This window comes from Pelodiscus sinensis, chromosome 3, assembly GCF_052426305.1.
Source record: "Pelodiscus sinensis isolate ZL-2025 chromosome 3, ASM5242630v1, whole genome shotgun sequence".
NCBI lineage: Eukaryota > Metazoa > Chordata > Testudines > Trionychidae > Pelodiscus > Pelodiscus sinensis.
Window position 1 is genome coordinate 169537297 of NC_143054.1, and position 26522 is coordinate 169563818.

A 26522-nucleotide genomic window follows, 5' to 3' on the forward strand; every position below is an offset into this window, starting at 1 on the left:
TTCCAAAACCCTCTCACTTCCCCTCCATTGGAGTCACTTGCAGCAAGAAGGAACTGAGGGAGGGGCAGTCGGCAGGGTGCTATACAGGCAGTCCCCGGGTTACATGGATCCGACTTACATCGGATCCCTACTTACAAACGGGGTGAGGCAACCCTGCACTAGCTGCTTCCCCCCAGCAGACCAGGGAGACGCGAAGCTAGCACCCCTCCCGAGCAGACCAGGGAGATGCGGAGCAGCTTTTCTCAGCAGACACATCAGCTTGAGAATAAAGGACTGAGGGAAGTGAGGTGTGGGAGAATAAAACTGAGCTCTGGAGAAATGTTTGGCTAGAGTTTCCCCTACAATATGTACCAGTTCCGACTTACATACAAATTCAACTTAAGAACAAACCTACAGTCCCTATCTTGTACGTAACCTGGGGACTGCCTGTATACTTAGCCATACTGGCATCACTCTAGGGCATCTCCACTGCTGACCTATGGTATCCTGCTAAGGTAACATTTCCTGCTAAGGTAAAAAGTGCACACTTCTAAATTGGAATCAACATGAGCAACACCTCTCAAAGGACATCGGTGACGAAAGGTAACCATCTTTTTGAAGTCCCATATTCTGGAAGGTGTTGAGAAGTGAAAGGCACTGTTGAGAGGGCAGCAGTTTTAGTGCCACCTTAGTGAAGAGTTCTGGTGTTTTTTGTGAGTAAGTTTATATAAATATTGGTAGAAACTATTACTAAATGGTGGAGTCTAAGAAAAGGCTATTGGCCTAATTATGGCTAGCCCCATAAATCTGCACAGGTTACAAGGGAAAGGCCTGGGGAAACTTCATTCCCTTCCCCTTCATGGCTTTGCGCAAGGGTTGGCTACTTTCCTGATAGGGAAGAGTACGGGAGCTGTACTGGAGAGGGACGCTAATAGGGTTAGTCACTTCAAAATGAGAAAGGACGATGCCTTTTCTTGAGCCAGAAATGACTGTACAGCCCTTTGAAATGTTGGTGGGAGCGCCTGATCCAGTCTTTGCTTCCTATAACATTCCCTGAGGAAACTTGCTGAGTCAAACAGATTCACGTTGTAGGCTACTACTTTTGTGTGGCACCTCTATTTCTGCTCTGCAAAAATGTGTTCTTTGACTTAAAACGACAATCTCTTCAAGATTTTAAAATATTGTAATTGCTATTTAATATTGCATAGCCCACGTTTAATAACAGATGTATTTTGGTGTCTCTAATTTTGTTTTCATTAGCCTGGACGCAACTCCCATAGTTAATCTGTTACATGTTCCTGAATGTTAGAATCCCCAAATATATAAGGCATATGTGTATTTCCATTTTCCAAAATGTTACATATTTCTCCCAGCATTGGTGCAAGTCAAATCAATCCTACACATTAAGAAAAAAATGGCCTTAGTTAATTTAGGTAAATAGCATTATCTGCAACAGCAGTAGGGGATTTTATTATCTGTTTAATTTTGTTTGAACTTATTTATCTTAAAAACTAATGTATGCTTATTTTTGTCTCTTAGATGTACTAATGAGAGTCTACGTACACTGCCACAGCAATGGTTGTACGGTGTTTTAGAAGAAATTAAATCTTGTGATCCTTCTTCTAAACTATGTGCAACTAGACGCAGTGCTGGAATTCCATTCTACATACAGGTACCTACTAACATTACACCTCTAACTCCATATGGCTTCTTTCATTTTATTGTCACATCATTGTGAGGTATATAAATCCCTAAAAAGCATTAATGAGTTTGTGAGATTGACTTGTGTTTTTACTGATTTCACCCATTTTGGGTCAAATTATGCCCCTTCTTGATATTTTATCAACATAGATGCAGGCAGGGGGTCAGATTTTGTTCTAGTTTACGTTCATGCAAATTAGGATTACAAAATGGAAGTATAATTCACCCCGAGATGTGGATCTCTTGACTAGCATTTCTGGATGAGGAAAGTACATGAGATTTGTGGTTTTAATGTGGTATCTGTCAAATGTGTAATAATTTAGAGATTGTAAATATAGCTGTTGCATTGGGAAGAATATGCCTGTGTCACTTGAGTGTTCCGTTTCAGAGCTGAATAACAATTAAGTGACACTCACACAGAAGAATTTCCCTTTGCTACAGTATTTGATAGATTATATTTGTAATTGGGACATATGAGTCCAAGAACCTTTGTTCTTATGTTTCTAATTTACATTTGTACATTTTGTGATGACTTTTTTTGTTTCATATAACAAAATATGGTGAGTTGAGCAATTCAGCAATGTCGAAATTTTGGCTTTCAGAAGATGGGTCAAAGTTCGGAGAGGGGAGGAAAAATGTTGGGTTTTTTCATTTTTCTTCCTTTGTGTAAAATATTCCAGCTTGTACAGTGACAATAACTGATTTATCACTGAGTAATTGCTTTACTATTAACGCTGATTTTTTGTGAAAAAAGAATGATTGAGGGAGTCTGTATGGTGTTGGGAATTGTTTGCAAGCTTTTAGAGTCTTTCTCCTTTTGTTTCTGTTTCAAATTCAGCTCAGATTGATGGAGATAGTTGTAAGCACTTTCATCAACAAAACTAATTGTATGCATACATCTGCTTAAATCACCTCAGTGATTGAAAAATTGAAAAATATTCTTTAATACAAACTCAAATGATTTCAGATAGATCTGGTTGAAAATTTTTCAACCATGCTTTTTCTGTTGAAAAATTCTATTGTGGCATTTCATTTTGGGAAGTGAGGGATGGAGCTGGGAGTGGGGAAGAAATAAGACCAACTGACCAACCAAGATACCCCACCACACAATAGCTAGCTAGTAGGCTGGAAGATAGGGCACTCAATTAGGATGTGGAGATCACAGTTCCAGTCTTTGCTTTTCCTTATTCAAAGCAGTTAGTTGAACATGGGTCTTCTACATTCCATGCAAATCTGTGGTCAATGAGTAGTTGTTTATTTATACAAAGTAGCATAGCTCCAGCAGGAAATACAGATAGACTGGCTATGGGGCTTGCTAGTTATTGTTGCTATTACAATCTTAACTGATGCATTTTCTGACTTTTTTGGTTCTTGTCATAATTGCTTACTAGATGATCATTCCAGAGGGAGAAGGTGTGTGACTGACTGTGTCTCTCTTTTTATGAAAAATTTCAAAAGGTCTTATTTTCTTGCGCATGGGAGCAAAACCGTTTTCAGAATCTTAAATGTCTGTGTGGAATGGCATTATTTTCCAACCAGCCCTAGTCATGTATTTTTTTCAAATCAAAGCAAAACAGGATTAAAATTGAAACTGTTGTGCAAGTTTCCCTATGATGCTCAAGAGTGGTCAGAGGCTCTGTTGCAATATCTTAGATCTGTGTGAGAGAGAGAGAGCGATGGTAACTGGGTAGAACTAGAAGTTGATAACTAGAAATTATGAATAACTTACAACTTTTTACCCTGCCTTTAGGCTTTGTTGGCTTCGGAACCAAAGAAGAGTAAAACAAACTTACTGAAAATGACAATGAATGAGTTAATATCTTTGGCTGTACAAGTGAATGAATCACCAAACATAATTCCTCAGGTGAGAAGTAAAACATATAAGGGTGTTAGGAAACAAAGTTCTCAAAGTCCTCTGTCAACCATTTAAAGCATATCTAGTTTTATAAACACAGCAAGTGTTTAAAAAAAAATGAACTTTATCTATTTTTATAATCTACAAACATGCTAAAGTTGAATTTCTTGATGCATCCAGAAGTTGTGGCGTTATCGGACTTTTAATGCAAATGAATGAGACATGTACTGAACAAAAATCCTAAATATTATATTCTGACTCATTCAGTGATTTGATACTTCAGTCCCCCTTCAAGTGGGTTACAATATACTAAGTACCTTTTATTAAAATTATTGCTTTGTAATACTCCATAACACATATTTTTATGAAGCAAACTCCTATTCAGAGTAAATACATGATAGTTCTATTCAGTGTGTAGTATGGAACAATAATGACAATGCAATTGAAAAATGACTTGTTCATACTGAACAAATCTTCATACATAAACTTATATTTGTAAATTTTAAAACTAACTGGTCTAGTTTAAAATCAAACATAGTTATTTTTGAATATTACAGTAGCAGTATGTTAAAAACTTTTTAGCTTACTACAAATCTTGCTCAGCTAACATCAGTGTTTGTAATATTTAATTACTGTGCCAACTGGTACAAATTTATGTGGGTCCATCAAAGTCAATTTCAGTGATTGCCACCAGCTGAAGAGCTTGTGAGGTAAAAGAGAATACAATATATGCTGAGAGCCTGTATATTAATCTTAATTTAACATTGTCAAGTTTTTTCATAAATACCTGTTTTCTGTTGGCTTTTTGTGTGTGTTTTGTCTCATCTCTGAGGCCATGTTCTATACTATAAACTTCCATTGTTAACATACAGCTCCTGTGTTTAAAACATTGCTTGTGCACGTGCATACTTAGCTCTTTTTTGATTGTGATTGTGTGTACACACACACACACACACACACACACACACTCACCAAGACTGCTTGTATCAGTGCAGAGTGCAGTGAACCATGGGTAGGCATCATAGACTTATAGGACTGGAAGGGACCTGGAGAGGTCATTTGACCAGTCCCCTGCACTCATGTTAGGACTAAGTATTATCTAGACCATTCCTGACAGGTATTTGACTGACCTGCTCTTAAAAATCTCCAATGATGGATATCCCACAATCTCCCTAGGCAATATATTCCTGAAGGACTAGTTGCTGACCCTGGGCTCCATGCTGCACTGCCGCTTTGAAATGCACAAAAGCCCCCGTTAGGATTGCCCAGATACCTTCACAAAAAATCCCGAACATGGCGGGGGGAAAAAAACAAACAGAAGACCAAACTTTTTGAGCTCTGCCCCCAAAAAAGCATCACTGCACCTTTAAATTCCTGTGCTCCCCACCCCTGCCAGATGCATCAGGGGAAAAATGTCCCCGCCGACCTTCCACCTGAGAAAAACAGAAAATACTGGTATTTTCTGGGGTTTTTTAACCATACAGAAGACGCAATTACTGGACTGTCTGGGTGAAAACTGGACATCTGGCAACCCTAACTCTTGTACATTTCAAAGCTGGCACACCGTGTGCAGCCCGGAGTCAGTGGGACATCCTCAAAATGCGTCTAATTGTTTTCTTCCTTGGTTGACAAATTTCAGCATGATGTAACTGAAACTCAGAAAAGGATGATCAAATTGACTTTACTTACAAAGTTTGATGCTTCAGTTAACCCTGAAAATTTTTGAAAATTGTTTTCTCTATGGTAACTGAAGAAAAAAATGCCACTTTGATGGATTTATTTTACCTGCAGTACAGAAGTTTCAGCATTTATTCATCCAGGATAGATTGCTAGACATTGCAACTTTACTAGCTGTGTTAAAGATTCCCAGTTAAAATCATAGAGCTGGAAGAGACCTCAGGAGGTCATCAAGTCCAGCCTCCTACCCAAGGCAGGGCCAATCCCAACTAAGTCAAGTTCTTCATGTGTTTGCTGCTGTTTACATTTTTAATGTTTATATCTTTATTTTCTTTCATCTAAGAATCTCAATACTTGATAAAATCGGTGGTAGGTAGAAAAGTGAATCATTTATCCACTTTTTTTATTATGACTGTGATTTTCAAAGTACATTGCAGGGATATTATTGCTTTTATTTTTAATTGTGATATATTGAATAGAATGTAAAGTGGAAATTAAGTGGTAAATGCATGGTTTTGTTTATCTCCATGTCTATAGCTAAAGCATGTAATTTGAAGACTTTTCCAGTAAAGCATCATATGTTACAAAACATATATTGATTTTTTTTTTCCACCCCTCAGGTTCATGCTTTAAATATCCTGAGAGCCTTGTTTAGAGATACCCGCTTTGGTGAAAACATCATGCCTTTTATAGCAGATGGAATACAAGCAGCAATTTTAGGTTTTACATCCCCTGTCTGGGCTGTAAGTTAATCCTTAATATATTGTATTAGGTTGGAGAAACGTGGTGATAGTTCTAAACCAAGGCATTTGTAATATTTTTCAGTTATTGTTCCACAACTGACAGAATTTTTATGAACTGACTATTCATATGTATTACAGAATGTGATCTGTAAAGGCATAATACTGGAGAAAAATCACAGGAAAGTTACAGTTTGGGTCTCAGTGTTATATCAATATATTTTTTTGGTTTGTTTTAATGTTCTTTTTAAGGTTCAATGTCTCATGACCTGCCATAGCTTAAAAATAAATGCTTTAGCCTACTGAAAACCTGGGCTTCAATTTGATCCTTGTCCTTAATGTCTCTCAAAAATATATCTGAACTTTCCGATGGTTCCCAGACTGTTTATTCCCGAAGGCTTCACTTTCTTAATGGTACTTGCTGTCTCTGACTCCTGGACATGAACTCTTGTACTGTTATTGACAGGTTTTATCAATGTTGCACTTCGCATTTGAAGGATACTGACTGTCCTTAGCTCTGCAGAGAACCACTCCTTTCTTAATCCCATGATGCTGGAATAAACAGAGTCAGCATTCCTTTTTAGATAATGTGACTGAGAAAGATGTCTTTCTTAATATTTATCTAAGAAACTCTTAAATTAGATGTTACAGAACACATATACAGTTTGGCTAATTAATAAATACTCTTTTTTATTGTTTGGATACTATAGTGTATCGTGGATACTTTGGTAAATATTCTTAAGCTTGTGCTCTAAAAAAGAAGTCTGTTAAAATTTAGATACAAGTATGTGCTGGGGGAATAAAATGGGAAAAAGTAAAAAACCTAAAAGAAAATCAGAAAATTCAGAAATAAAAATCCTGAGTCTTCAGTGCCACCATTTCTAGTCTTCCATACCTGTACTTATCGCAGAATGGAATATAGTTTCATGTGGCTTACTGTTTCCTCCCTATTTCATGAAGCAGACAACAATCTCTTTTTAGGGAGGACTGGGAAAAGGCAGAACTTAGGAGCCATACAATTAGCCTCATAAAACAGGGGTCTGGCATCGGCATCCAGCTAGTGCTGAAGAGAAAATTCCTAAGGGCAAAGAAAGGAGGATTTGCTAACTATTAGACTCTCCAGTTGCCCCTTATGATAGCATATATCTCTTGTGTGCTGCCAGCTATTGAAAATCAGTTCCAGAAATAACAAAACAAAAACACTATAGTTGAACTCCCTAAAGCTGTGGTCACCAACCAGTAGATCGCAATCTACTGGTAGATCTCAGGGGCTCCAAGAGTAGCTCTTGAGCCTTCTCTGAACTGCGCACCTGCACATTGCATTTACATTAGATTTCCTCATGTAATGTAGGCGGGGCTTCAAGGAAGGGGCGGGGCAGTAGATCTCCGCCTGTTCTGAGATTTAAAAAGTGATCTTGGGTGTAAAAAGGTTGGAGACCACTGCCCTAAAGTGTCACTAGCAAAATTGAAGAGTAGCAGTGTGGAAGAAGCCATTTAGATAAAATTCATGTGTGGGATGAGAGATCATAGTTTTGTGAGATGTTCTCTAATGCTGGTGGTGTCCAACCCACTAGCCACATATGGCTATTTGGCTGGTTGTGTGTGGCTAGTTCTCTATAGCAGTAGCCACCCTGGTGAACTGGTTGGACGCTATAGCACTAGTGGATGTCCTTTTCCTTATTTTAAAGATAGGGAAATGGGGAAGAGGTTAGTGATTTTATCCAAAGTTACAAAGTAAATTTGTAGCAGAATCATGGATGGATGCCAGATTTCTTGCTTCCCAGCTCTGATTGTTTAATCATTAAGCTAGACATTTTTTTCATTAAGCTATTTTAGGGCACTGAAGTGCATTAAACTATTAGTCTGTTCTTCTCACATGTTAAGTATTGTATAGCAAACTATTTTCACCTTCATGTGCTTTCAGTAGTATACTAGATCAAGGATTGTTTGGTCTAGTCTAGTATGTAAAATGCTCTATTTCTGTTTTAAAAAATTCTAAATTAAATTACATCTGAATTTAAAATCCAGTTTACAGTGTTGATTGAAAGTTGCTTAATAACTATTGCATGTTTCTTGATATATTAGGTGAGAAATTCCTCCACTCTTCTGTTTAGTACCCTGATAACAAGAATTTTTGGGGTTAAAAGAGGGAAGGATGAAAATTCAAAAAAAAATAGGTAAGGTCCATCTCATGCTATCTTTACTTCTGCAAATCCTTAGTCAATAATTATTTGAAAATATTGCTCGCTTTTATAGTTTTATCTGAAGAATAATATTACAAAAAAGTCTAGATTCGTTTAAGCTGTGTTGCCAGCAATTAAGCTCTTGAGTCAAAACTAGCTCCTGTAATGTAGTGAACACTAATTTTCATATAAAATATAATTTTACAGAAAGGGCCTGATGTTGAAAGATGCTGAGCATCTACAACTCTCAAGAACTGCAATGGGAGTTACAGATTGTTCGCACACCTTGGGATCAGACCTCAAAATGATCCACCAGAAGTTGAGTCCAGGATTTTCAGTGTGTCATGACTCCTGGGAAACGGCAATTTATCCGTTTTTGAAATGTCTGCTATTTTCACTAAACAGTGACTCCTCTTTCTGGTCTTGTGAAACAATTTAATTTTGTGTATGATATAAGCTGTGGATGTTCTGGCTCTAGAAGCAGTTAGCATAGCGGCTCATGGGGTGTTATGATATATATGCTGATGACAGACCTCTGTATTGCTGTTGTTGATGCTTATTGTTGCTCTGTAATTGCAGAAAATCCATGATAAATAGATGAACTATCATAATTACTATCCAAAAATTAGAGTAGTACCATACCTCTAATTAGTTACTATGGTTGTGTTCATGTTGGACAGTAAAAGAGGGGGCAACAACGGGGAAAGAGGAGATCATGTGTTCAAATCTCACCTCTGCTGACCGTGACCTAATTGGCATCATAATCATTTTGTAGGATAGGTGTCCTAATTGGAATTTAGGTATAAAGGAATATAGTTTTGTTCTGGAGGAACAGGCAGGATAAAAAGGGAAGAGGTGTTGTTTTATACATTCAGACTGTATCCACTTGTTCTGATGTCTGAAGACAGGAGACACACAGACCAGTTGAAAGTCTCTGAGTAAAGATAAAATGGGTTTAAAAGGGAGGTAAGGTTTCAATGTTGTGGATCTATCATCAACTACCAAATCAGGGAGAGAAGCTGGATGAGACATTTCTAGGACAAATCACAGCATTAGCTAGGACTCAAGACCCAGTAGTAATGCGGACTTTAACTACTGGACACCTACTGCCAAAGTAATAAAGCCAAACTAGGGATGTGAATGTTTAACTGATTAACTGGTGGAGGGATTGGGGCAGCTCCCCACCTGCTCCAACCTTGAAGGGGGCCCAGCATGGAAAGGACTGGAGCAGCCCCTGCTTACAGGGTGCCCTGGCCCAATGCAGGCAGGAGCTGCTCCGGCCCTTCTGGTGCAGCCTCTGCCTGCGATGAAGGAGCCGCAGGCAGGGGCTGTTTGGACCCAGACACTGGAGCAGCCCCTGCCTGCAGGGCACCCTTACTCGCTGCAGGTAGGGGCTGCTCCAATAGACCTAGAGCAGACCCTGCCTGCAGAGGTGGGGGCTGCCCATCCTTGTGAGAATGAGGGTTGGCTCCAGCGGGGCTGGAGTCGCCCTCCCCTTTAATCAGTTAACCAATTAAACAATATGTTTAACTGGTTAACTCATTAAATAGGATTTTACATCCCTAAGCCAAACACAGAGTTTCCCCTAAATTGGTACTGAATTTGACGTTGTAAAATGGTTTGGCTGCAAGTGATCGTGAAGTAATGTATTTCAAGATCCTAAGTAAGGGAAGGAGTAAGCAGCAGAATGAGGACAATGGACTTCAAAAAGCAGACTCTGAGAGCTCCTAGGTCGGCGTGGGCAAAAGGGGCTCTGCGGGCCCGCTAAGTGGCTGGATCCTGACTGCGGAGACCCTGCTGCTCCCTTGCCCCCAGGCCAGTTAGGGCCAATTAAGGCCTGGAGATGGGGGAGCACGCAAAACCTCCTCCCGGCCTGCCAGGAGCATGTGGCGCTTTGAAGTACCGCGCTCTGCTCACAGGGTGAGGGGAGAACAGAGGAGGCTTTGCATGCGTGCCCCCGCCCCCACGCCAATCAGGGCTTGGGGGTGGGGAAGCTGTGTGAAGCTTCCTTTGCCCTGTCCCGGCCCTGCAAGGAGCCCGTGGCACTTTGAAGTGCCACATGCTTCTCACAGGGCAGGAGGAGGCTTCGTGCGCTCCCCCACCCCCAGGTCCAGATTGGCCTGGGGGCGGGAGAGTGTGCTAAGCCTCTTCCAGGACATGGGTGCCTAGTGGGAAGGGAGGGGCAAACTGGCTCTCCCACTACCAGACCAATCATGGTCTGAGGGTGGTAGCCACGCCCTCCCCATTTAGCCCCCACCCCTTCCTGTTTAGGCCCTGCCCCTTCCGGAGTGGCCTGGGGCTACTTCAAAAATCTTTGAAGTGGCCCCGGGCAAAAATTATTGCCCGCCCCTGTCCTAGGTAAAGGCCCCAGAAGAAAATGTAAAGTTAGAGGAGTTCAGAAGAACTATCAGTTTCTTGAGGAGAGGATATTAAAGGCACAACTGCAAATTATCTTGATGCGAAAAAAGATAGGAAGGATAGTAGGAAGTCAATATAGCTCCATCTGGAGTTCTTTAGTGACTTGAAAATCAAAAAGAAGTCTTGCAAAAAGTGTAATCATGGTTACTGACCGAATGGGATGGGGAGGGAAACAGTAGATATGAGAGATCTTGATTTTACTTAAGTTGTTGATGCAAGGTAGTCTCATAAACAAATTAGGGAAATACTGTCCAACTGAAATCACTGTAGGAGAGTGTATGTCTAGTTGAAAGACTTTATCAGCTGTATGCAGTCAAGCTGGGAGGATGTATCTACTGGGGTCCCACAGGGATCAGTGCTGGATCTGGTATTATTCAATACTTTCATTAATGACTTTGATAATAGAGTGGAGAATGTGCTTCTAAAATTTGCAGATGACATGAAATTGGGAGAGCTTACAAGCACTTTGGAGGACAGGATTAGAGTTGAAAAGGATCTTTGTCAAATTGGAGAATTTGTCTAAATTCAACAAGATGCAATTCAGTAAGGACAAGTGTGAGAGTCAGATGTGGTGTTCTGTTGTTACAAGATTGTCTGAAGTCTCTTCAGGTTTTGCAACAGAGTGTATCTTTCATGAAGTTGCATGTTGGTATTTGTCGGTGGTAGCTTCTAAAGACAAACTTAGTTGTCATTTCCATAGTTCTGTCATTTTCATGCTTCTAAGTGCTTGATTCTTCAACCTCAGTGTTCTTTTCATGTAGGAGTATTTTAATATATATGTTAAATGGATGCTGTCAACTTTAATTGCATTTCTTTCTGAAATGTCTTTGTTTTCTGTTAAAGTAACACACCCACTGATTATTATAACTAAAAGATTAGAGTAGAAAATATTTTTTCTGTCTTTTCGGATTGTTTATTTTGTGCATTTGACAGGACTTTAGATGTAGTCAGTTTTATTATTTCCCTTGCATAGTCTGATGAGAGAGGAAAAAAGGCTGTATAGTAGAAGAGGAAATGAGTGTAGAACCATGAAAATTGGCAGGGCCTCAGGCAGGTATGTGACCTGAATCTGCTTTCATTTTTTGTTCTTTAATTTGACTAGCTTTCAACTTCTTGTCAGTTTATAAGAAAATGGTTTGTTTTGCTAACTTATTTTGAATATTTGCCAGTAATGAATGAAGCTAATTTCATCTAATGTTTTAAATGATTATTCTTCAGCAGTTGCATCATTTTTTGTAATTATAAATGCCACTAGGTGTCGCTAATGTTGCATATATTATCATATAATAGTCACCGTAACTGCAATTACACAATTACAGTAGGGTTACACATGCAGTTTTTCTGTCCTTCCATATATTTTCCAGTATGTCCACTGTTTTACTGGAAAAAAATCTTTATATTAAAGCCAAATAATCTTCAGTTTAAATTTTTGACAGTTTTTCACCTAAAATGTTAAAATTTCATATATAAATTAGACACTAAATTACAGTTAGTCTAGTTTTCAGATGTGTTGAGCACCAGAAGTCTTGTTTCTTTATTGGGAGCTATGCACATTTAGGACTTCAAGAAATTAGGGTGCTTCTTTAGGTGCCGAAATATGGATTTAGCAGCCTGTATTGAAGTACCTGTGTATTACCTTTGTTATCAAAGTACACCGAGGGGTAAAACAGTACAGGAAACCCACACCATTCACTGTGGATGCATTTCTGAAATTTGCAAATACTGTGTGCCGTGGCGAACCATGGCTCCTGAACTCACTGTGGGGACCAGAGGCCATGGGGAACTTACCACAGCTCCCTGGAGCTGCAGGGAACTCACCATAGTTCTGGGCAGCCGTGGGGAACTCAACACATTTCCTGGCCCTCGCTGATTCTCCCACCCCTGCCGGGACAGAAGAACCACGAATACATGAAACCACAAATAATGTTTCCATGAATCGCAAAGGTCTCCTGCATACCTGTACAGTTATCAGGAAATGCTCTTAATTTTTTGTTAACTCCGGTGGAACTAATAGTGGTAATACAATGGTGCTGTATTGTTGCTGTCTTACTATGCCAATTTAATAAACTAAAAAATGTTTATTGAAAAATCCCACTTATAAAATAATTTTGTATTGTGTATATTGTAGAATACACATGAAAATACATCAGAAATGCATTTGCAGCAATAATATGTATGTTGAGCAGGTAGAAATTTAACCTGGAACACCGAAAAAGTTGGGTTTTTAAGGTAACAGTCAAATAATATTAGCTTATTTTTGCTTTGTTCTAGTTAAGTTTAGTATAGAAACACTATGTATACTCAAAATAACCTGAATTTCTGAGTGTCAAGTCTGTGCTTCTGTTTTACTACTTACTCTACTTTCTGTGTCAGGAAGAGCCAGGACTTGGATCTGGGTTTACCCACTCCCAGAGAATACTGTAGTTGCTGTGCTATTGGCTGTTTTGGGTTGGTCGGGGTCTCTCTGTTTAATTAGGCATTTTACAAACAAACACATAGATGCTGACTTTTTTGTTTTTTCCAGTGGGTGCTATGGAAGAGGTGCATATGTTGGGTGGAAGGCACTCTGCAAGTGTTGGGGGTGGTTATTTTCAGCATATATTTATATTTCTTTCTTTCATATTTTACTTATTGAATGTGTCTGTCATTGGTGTCTTTACTGTTTTAATGATACAATTGCTATGAACTACATAATTACATTGACACAAATTACAGTATATTTAAATTATTTCAGTCACCCACAAGCTGTCTTCACTGATGTCCCAGTTTAGACACCATAGCTTTCTGGGTGAAACTGTCAGCAATCTTATTTACATCTAGATTTTCTGGTATTGTATTGAAGCACATTAAGGACAGCTACATTATTCAGTTGCATCTGTCCCATTGTTGACAACAGGTAATTTCTGAGTTCACGGTGGCACAGTGAGAAGGATGCTTCTGTATTTGCAGTACTGACTCCAAGAGCTTTCTTGCTGGGTAACAACTAATTTAGAGGCCACCATTTTGCATGTCTAGTTGAGATTTATATTTTGCCATGTGCATGTCTTTCATTTAACATAGAAATTCATCTGCTTTTTTGTTTCCATGACACTCAGTTTTGTGAGACCCCCTTTATAACTCTTTGCAGGTTGCTTTGGACTTAATTATCTTGAGTAATTTCATATGATCTGCAAACTTTGCAACCTTATTGATTACCACGTTATTTATGAATAAGTTGAACAGCACTGTCCCAGTACAAGCCCCTGGGGGACACCACTAACTTTCTCCATTCTAGAAATGGACGATTTATTCCTACCATTTGTTTCCTATCTTTTAACTGAAGTGCCTGGGAATGCTTCCAGGATCATCTAATGATCCTTAATTTAGTTTAATAACAGCCCTTTTATTATCTTAATCAGCCTGCCTCTGTTTATAAAGAAACTCCCTGCCCCAAGGGCAGAAATTGTTAGTAGCACAGAACTCATCACATTCCACACTCAAGCTGTGCCCCTTGGTGTTGAGCAGAGTTTGTGAACACACAAACAGCCAGCCTTATTTGAAAAATTCCCAACGACTCTTCTCCACATCTGCGACTCCATTCCATTGCTTGAACAGCTTTTCTTCTATCCATACCACCACCCTTAGGCTTCTCTGTTTAGATTATAAGCTCTTCAAGGCAAGGAGTGTCATCTTTTCCATGTTTATAGAGTGTCTAGTGAGCGGGTCCTTAGCCACTACCCCAGGAGTGGACAGTAACACAGCTGCAGTTCACCAGGGTTAGCTCCTGGCGGGCTGCCACCATTATATTTACTTGCATGGCTACAGGTATCAGTGATTGCAACTCCTTTTGACCGCAGATCGCCGTTCCTGGTCAGTGGGAGCGTTGGGAAGCGACGTAGAACAGGACACTGCTTCCCGTTGCTCTTGTTGGCCAAGAACGGCAATCAACAGCCAACAGGAACTGTGATTGTCCCTACATGCAACCGTACCAGGAGCTAACCCTGGGGTACCAGATTCAGCCCGTGGGCCGGTATTTGCTCAACCTTGCACTACCGTAATATAGTGTTAATGTTAGCATAAATAAAGGAAACTGATGATCTGAAAAAATATTGGTAGAAAAAGTGAGGTAAAATCTGAGACGTGAGAATGAAGTGCCATAATGTTTGAAGACTGTCTGAAGCAGAGTGGTAATTGCTAGGTTACCTAGGTTGTGTATAGCAGGGTGGTGAGCGGTGAATGGGAATGTTAGCTGTGCTTTACAAACAACTGACCACTCCCTGTTGGGACCATGGAGCACTGCTGTATGGGTTAGCTTCACTGCTCACTTAGGGCCGGTCTACATTACCAGGGGAGAGCAATCGAATTAATGCAACCTCAGCTACATGAATAACATAGCTGAAGCTCACATTCTTAGATCTATCTACTGCCATCGACTGCCCTTGGACTTCCCATTCTGAGAGCAATCGATAGTTGATTTATCAGGTCTATAGACGCGATAAATTGACCCCTGCTGGATCAAGGCTTTCCTGTTGATCCGGATGGTATCATAGAGATGCCCTTAGTCTCAAAATACTATTAGGCAGAATCCTCCCTCCCATGGCAGGGAGAAGCCCCTTGCATTGACCACTTACAAGACAGGCCAGAGATTTGCTCTTCACAGTTAATTAAATGACTGCCTTCTGGTTTTCCCTTATGCAATCAAAATAGAGTTTAAATTTGCTTAATCTACACATTTTCAAGCACTCTGGCATTATTAATTTCTGCATAAGTATGAATTCCTTTTTTTCCTTATAGAATTGCTACAGATGACAATTTATTCTAAGCAAATGTTTGATCTTGTAGTATTTAGCATCAAGATTTCATTATGTGAAAGAGTATGTTAAGTTGAAGAGAAAAGATTTAAAAATATTGTGAAATATACCAATGACATACCCAGAATAGGACAAATGAGTGTCCCAACTTTGAATGAGTGGGTCACTGGGGGGAATAGGAGCAATGGGGCTGCCTACCTCCCCCCAGCTGGCCTTGGAAGAGGAGGAGAGATAGATGCTTTGGCTAGGGCCCACTGGAAAAACGGAAGCCCCCATAAAAATGTGCCCTGTACTCTCCACATACTTTGCACCCCCTTGCTCTGCCTTCCAGGTCCTTCCTGACAAGGAAGCGGGGGCATCAAGTCCAGTCCCCTGCCCTCATGGCAGGACCAAGCATTGTTTAGATCAGTGTTTCCCAAATGGTGTTCCGGGGAGCCCCAGGGTTCCATGAAGTGAAAATAAGGATTCCGCGAGAAAATTCCATTACAATATCATGTTATTATTTAAAAAATAATAATTAATATTAAGCATTTATGAATTTTATTGAAAACAATTTTCATTTATGTTGATCTCATGACCTTGTTTAGCATTTGTTTATTATTATCCTTACTTATTTGGGGTCTACTTTTTCAGCTCCATATATAAGACTGCTATTAGGGGTTCAACAAAATTCTTTTGAGTTTAAAAGTGTTCCGAGGCCAAATAAAATTGGGAAACACTGGTCTAGATCATCCTTGACAGATATCTGTCTAACCTGCTCTTAAATATCTCCAGTGTTGGAGATTCCACAACCTCCCTAAGCAATTTACTCCAGTGTTTAAGTACCCTGACAGTTAGGAAGTTTTTCTTAATGGTCAACCTAAACCTCCCTTGCTGAAGTTTAAGCCCATTGCTTCTTGTCCTATCCTCAGAGGCCAAGGAGAACAATTTTTCTCTCTCCTCCTTGTAACACCCTTATCTGGTGCTCCAGCAGGGGTCTGGGGTTGGGGTACTGGGCTTGTGCTGCTCCACCCGCCCAGTGTTCCCAGTGGGGAGCAGGATTGGGGTGCTGGGGCTTACCCTGTTCCACTCACTCAGCCTCCAGCCCAGGAGCAGAATCAGGGCACAGAGGTTTGCAAGCCCTGAACTCTGCTTCTTGTCAGGAACAGGAAGGGGGTGAAAGTAACTTAAGTTTCTAGTGGGCTCTCTTGTAACTTGAGACCCCCGGGGGGGGGGGGGAGAAAGAGGGACTCAGAGCTGGGGGTGGTGGGGGCGATATGATAGTACCTGTAAAAAAGTGAACTGTGCGGTGGAATGTAGAGGGGGGGCCTCAGGGTAGGAGGTATGGATATGAGGTGCAGGAGTCAGGACAGGAGCTTGGGGGCGTTGAGAATGGGCTCAGGGCAGGGAGTTACTGTGAGGGATGTTGGGATTGGGTGGTGGGGTGCAGGAATTTGTTGGGGGTGAATAGAGGCTCAGGGCAGAGGTTTGGGGGGCTCAGAGCAGGGGCCTAGGGAGTCTGAGGGCAAGTGGCTGGGTGTCGGGGGGGGGGGGAAGCACCATTTCAAGAGGGCAGGGAGTGGCTGTAGACACACATACTGGGTCATAGAATCATGAGGTTGATAGACACCTCAGAAAGTCATGGAGTCTAACCCTTGCTAAAAACAGGACCAATGCCAACTAAATCATCCCAGCCAAAGCTTTGTCAAATTGGGACTTAAAAACCTCTAGGGTTGGAGATTCCACCACCTCCCTAGGTAATCCATTCCAGTGCTTCCCCATCCTGTGCCCATGAAAGCTCATGATACCATCTACATGTTTTGTTAGTCTGTACAGGATAAACTTAAAACACAACAAATGGTCTGGTAGCACTTTATAGGCTAACTCGACTACTCCCTGAAGCTTAGTAACTCATGTGCGCTTGCCCCCTAATCATTTTTGTTGCCCTCTACTGGACTTTCTCCAATGTGTCCACATCCTTTCTGTAAGGAGAGGCCTAGAATTGGATGCAGTACTCCAGATGTGGCCTCTCCAGTACCCAATAAAGGGAAATAATCACTTCCCTAGATCTGTTGGCAAAGCTCCTGTTAATGCACCCCAGTATGCTGGTAGCCTGTTTCTCCTCTTCACCTGACTATCTGGGAGTGAGGGGAAAGTGTGCAGCCCACATGAAGTACTCCTCTGTCCCCTGTGATAGGTGAAAAGCAGTTGAGTTCTGGGTATGCATGCCTGCCACTCCCCACCCGCCACTGCTTTTCCTAGAGGGCACCAGGGAGTGCTAGGGGCTGGGGTACCCCTGGGCCTGGGGAGGGGGACACACTCTCAGCCAGTCCCTTTCAACTGCCTGATTGCCTCCTTCTTAGCAAGGTAGCCTGCAGGGGGGCTCCAGGAGCCAGGCTGGGTGCATCTGCAACCAGGTGCCCTAGCCTGCCAGCTTCTTGCAAGAGCACTTCACTAGAGCATACTGGCTTACTTTCATGACTGCGAGCAGGTCAAGTCCCCAACCCCATTTTCCTGGCCCAGCTGAAGCACCAGGCAGGGATGAACAAGCCACTGAGCTCCGGTGGGAGCAAAGATAGGTCTGAGAGCAGGTGGGCCTGTATGCTAAGTGCATGGGCCTCTTAAAATATACATTGTGAAAACGAATGCAGATTTTTGCATGAAAGTCAGAATAACTTTACTGCAGGCAGCTGGGAAAATAATATTAACAATTAAATTTAAATTAAAGTCCTTACTGTGTTAGTGGTTGCTTCTTCCTGCCCAAATGAGAAACAGTATAAAGGATAAGATATTTTCACCTAAATTTTAGCATATATCTGTTTGAGACCTGAGAAACTTCTATTCTTTGGCCCATTCACATGGAAACCATTGGGGAGAACTGCCTCTTACTTCACTGGGTGCTGGATTAGGTTCTTTTTAAAAACAAATAAATGATTGTGTTGAATATCAAAAAGTGTAAATCCCTGGCCCCTGCTTTAGGCCTGGTTTGTGCCTACATTTCAGATTGATCTAGCTGCATAGTTCAGGGTTGTGAGAAATTTCACAATCTGTGCAATTTCGTTAGATTAACCTAACTGCCTTTTAGATGTATCTATGCTTATGGAAGAATTCCTCCATTGATCTTGCTACTACCTCTCAGGGGAGTGATTTGTTACAGAGGTGGATAAAACCCTTTTATCACTGTAGTAGGTGTCTGTGCTACCATGCTGCAGTGGTGCAGCTGTGCTGACATATGCTTGCCATATAAACATGCACTTTCTTCTACCGGGTCAGCTCCGTCTCAATCTTTTTTTGAAACCGGGCCCAGAGGCCTGGGATGGGGGTTCGTGTGAGTAAACAGTGGTCATTGAATTAGATTGGCAATTGAGGTATTAATGGGCTCTAAAGAGAGTTCTGCCAAACCCTGAGAAGGAAGAACGATGGCCTCAAGGGTATGTACCAAGGAAGAGAATAAGGATATCTCTCCAAACTTCCTTCCCGCAGAGATGAACGAGAGGCTAGTTCCATTAAGGAAACTCCTGTTTTCTGAGGAAAAGGGTATGCAAGCTATAAATGCTATATTAAATAGAACTTTAGAAGGAAAAGTAATTTCTATGCACTTAGACCCGATTTAAGGAAATCATCTGTATTCAAAAATGCATTTATGCTTGTGTTTAAAGTTAAGTATGTGCTTAATTTTCCTGAATTGGTGTCCTGACCATGACATTATGATGTGAAATGGCATTTAATTTCACACACATACTTGTTACATGGAACAAATATTTAGATAATTAAAACTGTTAGGAGAACTTGACTATAAACACCTTTACATGCCCAAGAACTCTTTAGGTATCCTGTATTTTGATTAACAAGGAAGGTAAAAAGCATGCCTCATGTCTCTCTTTAGAACATACAAAAATTAGGGCTAATTTGCCAACTTAAGTGTTTCTTCCTTTCAAACTGTATTTTAACTAGCACCTGTAGGTTGATGCTGACTCTTGTCAGCATAGTTTTAAGCAAGCATTCAGAAAGGAAACAGTTCAGGACAGTCACAGTCCCATGAAGTTAGACCAATGCCACTTTAATACAAGGTGAGATTTTTTTTTAAAGGCACATATGGCAATAAATAACTAATATCCATTTACTTTTGATTGTCATTAGATGTCCAACTGCCTTTGAAGATTTTCTCAGTAAACTTTGGAGTTGTCTCTTAAAATGTAGGCACGTCAAAGTGTACCTTAATTTTATGCTGTCCCTCAACAATTCAGGAGGGTTTTTCTTTACATTATTTACTCCTCACCTTTCACCTTTACATTTCAAGAATAGCTACACTTGATCATTACATGCCAATAGTCAAATGTTACAAAGTTTGGAACACTCCTAATTTACTTTGGTTCTATCCTGTTTAGGAATTTAAGGGTTTGGTAAACATTGCAAAAGTGTTTAGGTTTTAGAAAGATTGTAAGTGCTCATGTAAGATGCTCAGTGGGTCTCTAAGAAGAATTCTGCAAATTCAATACAAATTTTTTAATACATTAACAAACATGGCCATCTTTGAACACATTTGTCTTAGTGAGAGTGATATAAATATGTTTCTTCCTGAAAACAATGTTGGGTGAGGAAAGAATGTATATCTAATGCTGAAAGACAGTAAACAAATTTTTTTTTTGCACCAAATAAGTTGAATATCACATTCAATAATATTTCATTCTTATAAATAGTCTCACTGAAGTGATGTCAGAATCAGCACTATCATGAGTCATCTGCTGTTTATTGTACATTTCGGTCACATTTGTTATCATTGGTTGGGACATACTTGAATTCAATACCTATGATATGTCGTAGTATTGTTGTCAAATTAAATTGATTTTAAACTACAAGTAGTAAAATTCTCTCAGAAGTACAGACTGTGAATGTAGTATAGGTTTACACTTTTAGCATACTATTTTAAACAGTTTTTAAGATATGTAGTATTATCTTATGCAAAAACCCACATTTTATCAGGGATGTTTGGTTAGACTTGACCTTTTTCTTAGACATTTGCATTAAGTCATAAACAGCATGCTAGGAAGTGGCACCTGCCATCAGAGACTGCTTTTCTTCTATAATTTCCACTGGTATCAGGACATCTGTCCTTAAGTTAAGTTGGTCCACGGCTTTGGTATTCCTCTTTGCTATTTAATGCCCAAATAGAGGTGGCGGCAAACATCCACTTTCAATTTCCATCTGTGTCTCGCAAGAAGATGGTTGCTCCACTTTCATGTTCATGGCTGTAAAATTTTTGTGTAAGCTTTTTATGTAGTCACTTAAGCTTAAAAAGTTCCACCTCATGAAAATGTAGCAGCACATCTATTTAATAAAATGAATTATTTTGAACACACTATACCACATGTGCAACTGTCTAACATTTCCTTGTGCATATGTCAAACCAGAGGATCATGATTCCTTCTGCCCATAAAATCTGTGCTCGCTTTCACATAAAGCAAGCAAATTAAAAACAACAAAAACCTTATAAACTAACTTAAGCAAATTTTCCTGCAGCCTGAGAAAGGAAGAGGACAGATTTGTTGTTTCTATTTTTAAACACTTGAGGTGTCCAGATACTGGGGCGATGGAGGTCAAATATGTAACTAGATAGGTTGATATTACTAATGGTCCCTGTACATAAACATGTTGGTTCAAGCACCATAAAATTGTTTTTGCCTACCAAGAAACTAACAGTTACAGAAAAATACATGAGAAGTAAGGAAAATAACCCAGTTTTTGTGGCTATCAGTAACTCGTGGTAGTGGGATGACAGTTCTGTTATCACTGTCCATTTATGTAAACCTTCATTTTAGTATTCATGATGAGTAAAAGATGTAATGACTTCAGCACTGATGCACCAGGTTATAAACAATTTTTGAAAAAAGGTACAAAGCAAAACCCAAAATATTATATAGTTTTCTCCAAAACACCATTAAAATTGTCTTTGTTTGAGTTCACTTCCCTCCTCCTCTTCCCCAAGCTTTGAGTGAGAAATCTTTACATCAGCCAAGCACGGGTTGGCATCTTCATACAGGTTTGCTTCATTAGCTTTCTGAAGTGCTTAAGTAGCTATGCCCTAGAAACTTGAGACTGTTTGTTTGCAGATGCTGAGCAAATCTCCCTTTTCAGCATCTGGAAGGGAAACTTACAGCTCAGAAGTGCTGTGGACTTCAACTTACGGCAAATGTCACGAAAAATCAGATCATGAGTCCTCAGCTTATAGCAAGGGGCTTCCCTTGCTACTTTGGATAGAGTGCACTTTTCCTGGAGACTAGCTGTTCGTTGCAAGGCTTTTCTCTACTGGCTTTTTATAGTTATTTTTCCCCTTTTCTGCTTGGAGTTTCAGCTTCCGCCAGTATAATTGTTACTTTCTGGCAGTTCTGCTGCTACCCTTGCTCTGTGTCCTCAGAAAGAAATCCTTTTTTCTCTGTATTTGTTCCTCTTTCTGGTTTTGCCTCTAGATAGATGGGTGAAGAATGCTTCAGTGGTTAGTGCTAGGGATGTGAAGGAGTAGTCGACTAGATGACTGTCCGATAAGCTTGTTGACTAGTCGCTCCCCCCCACTTACTGCCTCTATCAAAAAGAGGCAGCAAGGGAGGGAGAAAAGGAGGGGATACTTCAAAGTGGCAGCACTGCATAGATCCTAGGGCTAGACCATGGGCTCTATGCGGCGCTGTTTTGAAACACCGCATACAGCCCGGGGCCAGCTGGGGTGTCCCCAGGCTGCATGTGACGTTTCAAAGTGGCAATGCCACATGGAGCCCAAGGTCAGCGGGGGAGTCCCTAGCTGACCCAGGGCTTCATGTGGCGCTTTCACCTTTAAAGTGTAGCAACACTAGGTCTGTGTCTACAATTCAAAGGCTGAGGTGCCCTATCGACTAGCCAAATAGTTGATGCAAAATGCATCAACTATTTGATTAGTCGTTTAATCGCAATTTAACATCCCTAATTACTGCACTAGCTTGCAATTCAGTTGATGTGGGTTTTGTTCTGTGCCTTACCACAGACTTCCTGTGTGAATTTGGGCTATGGATATTACTGATTAACCGGGTGATAGTTACTAGCTAATGTGCAGCCTGGCTGGGTTGAATCAGCCCCTCATTACACTGCAGGTGGGGGACCACTCCAGCCCAGCCAGTCTCAGTATGCCTCAGGTGGTGACTGCTCCAGTCCAGCTGGGCTGGATGGCCTCCTGCCTGCAGGATCTCATTCAACTGTTTAAACATAGCTGATTAAATGGGATTTTACATCCCTACTTTGGGCAAGTTATTTTGCATTTGTCTGTGCAGTAGCTGGCAGGTGTGGTTCCCAGCGTAGATGGATACATACATACTAGCTTGCTGCTAAAAACAACAGTGTGTCTGCAGTAGTACAGGCAGCTGGTCTGGATAGCTGCCCATGTATAGTCTTACCTATGCAATTGGGCATGTACTTGGGTAGCTAGCCCAAACCACTGTGATAACACTGCTATTCTAGGCAGCAGAACTAGTGCATACATGTCTGCCCAGGCTGGGAATAATACCAGCTGTTTTGTAGACATAACCTTATTCTCTCTCTGTGAGAGTTCTTGTAATAGCACTTTCCTACTTCACTGGATCATTGGAAGGATAAATTAAGAGAAAGTGAGGTGTTCAAATGCTGTGATAATGGGTGTCAAATAAATATCTAAGGTAGATAGCTCTTGAAGCCTAAAGGTCTTACTGCTCACTGAACAATCTTTATTGATACACGGTGACAACATGTACAGTACTGTATCTTACATAGAAGAAGTTGTTTCTCCAGAGGCTTTTTTGTTAAAGACTGCAAGACGGTTGAGAAAACTAATAACAAAATAGATTGATGAATATTTTTAATCATGTAGCAAAATGGAGTCTTTTCAGTATATTAAGTGTGCATTGTAAATAGATTAATTAAGCATGTTTAAAACATTCCACTCATGAAGCATGATTATGAACAGGAGGCTACCAGACAACTAACCAATGACACATATAAAGGCCCCTTTCCTCTGATACCTTTGAAGAATACCAAAAGAAACTACACCATTTGCTCAGGAAACTCACTCCTACACTGTGGGACCAAATCTATACAAACACCCCCCCAAATACCTGAGCAGGAGTTATCTATCTGGTACCCTAAATTCATAAATCTTGAAATCCCGAAAGTCCCATCATCTTAGGCATCGGCACATGTATGGCAGGAGTATCCGATTATATTGACTCATTCTTCAGAACCTATGCTACCAGCACTCCTAGCTACCTTGAAGACATCTCTGACTTCCTGAGGAAATTACAGAACATCCGTAATCTTCCTGAAAACACCATCAAGGCCACCATGGATGTAGAAGCTCTTTACGCCAACATTCCACATGATGGATTACTAGTTGTCAGGAACACTATCTCCTGATGATGCCTCTGTGCACCTGGTGGCTAAGCTATGCGACTTTGTTCTCACTCACAACTATTTCCAATTTGGAGGACAATTTATATCTTCAAGTTGACTGCATGGCTATGGGACTCAGATGGCCCCACAGTATGCCAACATCATCTTTATAGCTGACCTCAAACAACATTTCCTCAGCTTTCACCCCCTAGCAGCCCTACTCTACTTATGCTACATTGACGACATCTTCATCTCACCACAGGACCCACAGGAAGGAGACTCTTGAAGAATTCCACAGGGATTTCAGCTGCTTCCACCCCACCAACAATCTTTGCCTGGACCAGTCCACATAAGAGATCCACTTCCTTGACACTACAGTACAATTAAATGATGGCCACGTTTCCACTACCTTACGCCAGAAACCCATCGACCATTATTTTACCTACATGCCTCTACCTTACATTTACGACACATCCCATGTTGAATTGTTTACAGCCAGGCCTTAAGATACAACAGGATTTGCTCCAGTCTCTGAGACAAACACCTGAAGGATCTCTGTCAGGCATTCTTAAAACTTAAATAGACTCAAAATCTAACTCAGATGGGCAACAACTGCATTGATGTTTGTAGCTTCAAGGGGATAATATTCTGCATCCTTATATTCTGTAGTCTGTCTGGAATTTTAATATCCCAGCCTGGAGTAACTATCCTTCCTGTGCACAGAATGAGGCACAGGGTTCTGCAGAGGAAAGAAAAAAATCTATGTGATTGTGTAATGAAAAGCTGCATTATGATGCATGCACACAAGACAGGGCGGAATTAAGGTTGTACAATCATACTATATTTCCCAACTTTTGAGTTTCTTGCCCTTGTAACCTTAATAATGTTTTTATTTTGTTTTTAATGTTATAGGTTAGATATCCTAAATATATATATATCTAATTTATAAACTTAGCACTATCTTTAATGTCTCAAGCAGGGGTGGGCATTAATTTTTAATGAGGAGTCACTCCAAGGTTTTGGCAAGTGGTCAAGGGCCACACTTCTGTGGAGGGGGCACGGGGTGTGGGATGGAGGCTGAGTGCAGATGGAAGCTTGGGCTAGGAGACTGGGATGCAGGAGGGGTACGGGGTCTGAGAGGGAGTTTGGGTGAAGGAGGGGGTTGTGATCTGAGGCAGGGGCTTGAGGTGCAGGATCCAGGATGAGGTATGGGTTCAGGAGAGGATTCTGGCCTAGGGGAGGAGTGCTAGAAGGAATGCAGGGTCTGTGAGGGAGTTGTGACCTGGGTGAAGGGGGTGCAGAGGGTTTTGGTGGTGACCTGAGGCAGGAGAACGGGGTGCAGGGTCTAGGAGGGTGTATAAGTGCAGGAGAGGATTCTGGCCTGGGGGACGGGGGTGCAGGATCTGGAGGGAGTTGTAACCTGGGAGAATGGGGTGGGGGAGGGGTGGTGAGAAGCTTCACATGCTGTCCTTGCCCTCAGCAAAATTTCTCAGCTTTTATTGGCCGGAAACTGGCCAGTGGGATTTGAGAGATTTTGCTGGAGGGGCCAGGCAGCATGTGAAGCTTCTCTCCCCAGCATCCAGAGCAGAGAACAGTCAGCCTTTAAAGTGACTGTAGCTGCTTTGTGGCTAAGGGTTTCAACGGGGAAGCCATGGGCTGGATCTAGTGGCATGTTGGGCTGGATCTGGCCTGCTGGCTGCCTCTTTCCCACCCCTGGTCTAAAGCCTACAAATAATAGTCTTAGTAAACACAGTCCTGTGAATGTAGGCCCAAATTCAGAAAAACTTTTAACACATGCTTAACTCGCAATCAAGTCAATGGGACTTAAACAAGTATAGAACTTTAAGCATGTACACAAACGCTTCCTTGAATAAGAAGAGACTTAAGCATGTTCTGAACTGCTGTGTTCAATCAGAGCCATATACTCCATTTCAAGGTGGATGGTGGTTCCTCATTTTATCACAGTGATGGGTACCATATGCCAACTCAAATAAAATGTTCTCAGATGAAAAGTGATAACAATATGTACACTAGTCTGAGATGGTTAAAGAGCTTCCTCAAACTCTTCATTTGTTTTAATTAAATAAGAACATAGCAAAACTTAATTGGATTTTTGGTTCCCTTTCTTACATGCCTGAAACAGATCAAATGAAGCAAAGGCCTCGGAAAAATCTAGCCATATGAGTAGGTAACCTAGGATGTGTCTACTCATCATCTAGAAACCTGAGGAGGACCTGTGACCGCCAACTTGGGTATCTCAGGGCTCTGACTGCAGAACTGTTTCAGTGCCATGTGGATTTTCGGGCTTGAGCTCCAGTCACAGACAATGAAACAGCCCCTCTGCCCAAGCCCTATAAGTTCAAGTTAGCTGGGTTGGGCTATGCGCAAGTGCCTAGTTGCTGTGGGTATATCTTTAATATTTGCACTTATTTTTAGGGATGAAACCTCTTAATTTCTCCTAATTCTGACATCATTAGATTTTTGTTATATGTGAATAATGATGTACGGTCTATCTGTTAACTGAGATTTAACTTACATTCCTCTCCCTTACTCTGGCACATAATATTTTAAGATCAAAGTGGCCTCTAGAGAGAGATTTAAAAAAAAATTATTTTGGTAAGCTCTCAGTTGCCATTTTCCTGAAGTGTTTGCTGTGCACAGCTGCTCTCTTCCTATCTAATTACACAGAGGTATCAAAAATAGCAAATCAGCCGATATAGAGAGACTTGTACATAAAACAGATCAAAGAAAGCAGAACATGCAGTCCTTTAGAAATCTTGGCTACCCACTTTTGTAAATAAAAGTGCTTCTGAAG

The 26522-nt window shown here is 40.9% G+C and overlaps 1 protein-coding gene across 3 annotated transcripts in view; it reads left to right on the top strand.

Annotated features, from left to right (window-relative positions):
• THADA (THADA armadillo repeat containing) overlaps positions 1–26522 on the top strand; it is a 281980-nt gene that overhangs the window by 54653 nt on the left and 200805 nt on the right. For all 3 annotated transcript variants that reach the window (XM_075925431.2, XM_075925430.2, XM_089777509.1), the window contains 4 exons: positions 1519–1651; positions 3431–3544; positions 5833–5955; positions 8038–8129. In XM_075925431.2, coding sequence (XP_075781546.2) covers positions 1519–1651; positions 3431–3544; positions 5833–5955; positions 8038–8129 — 462 coding nt within the window. The remainder of the gene's footprint in view (positions 1–1518; positions 1652–3430; positions 3545–5832; positions 5956–8037; positions 8130–26522) is intronic.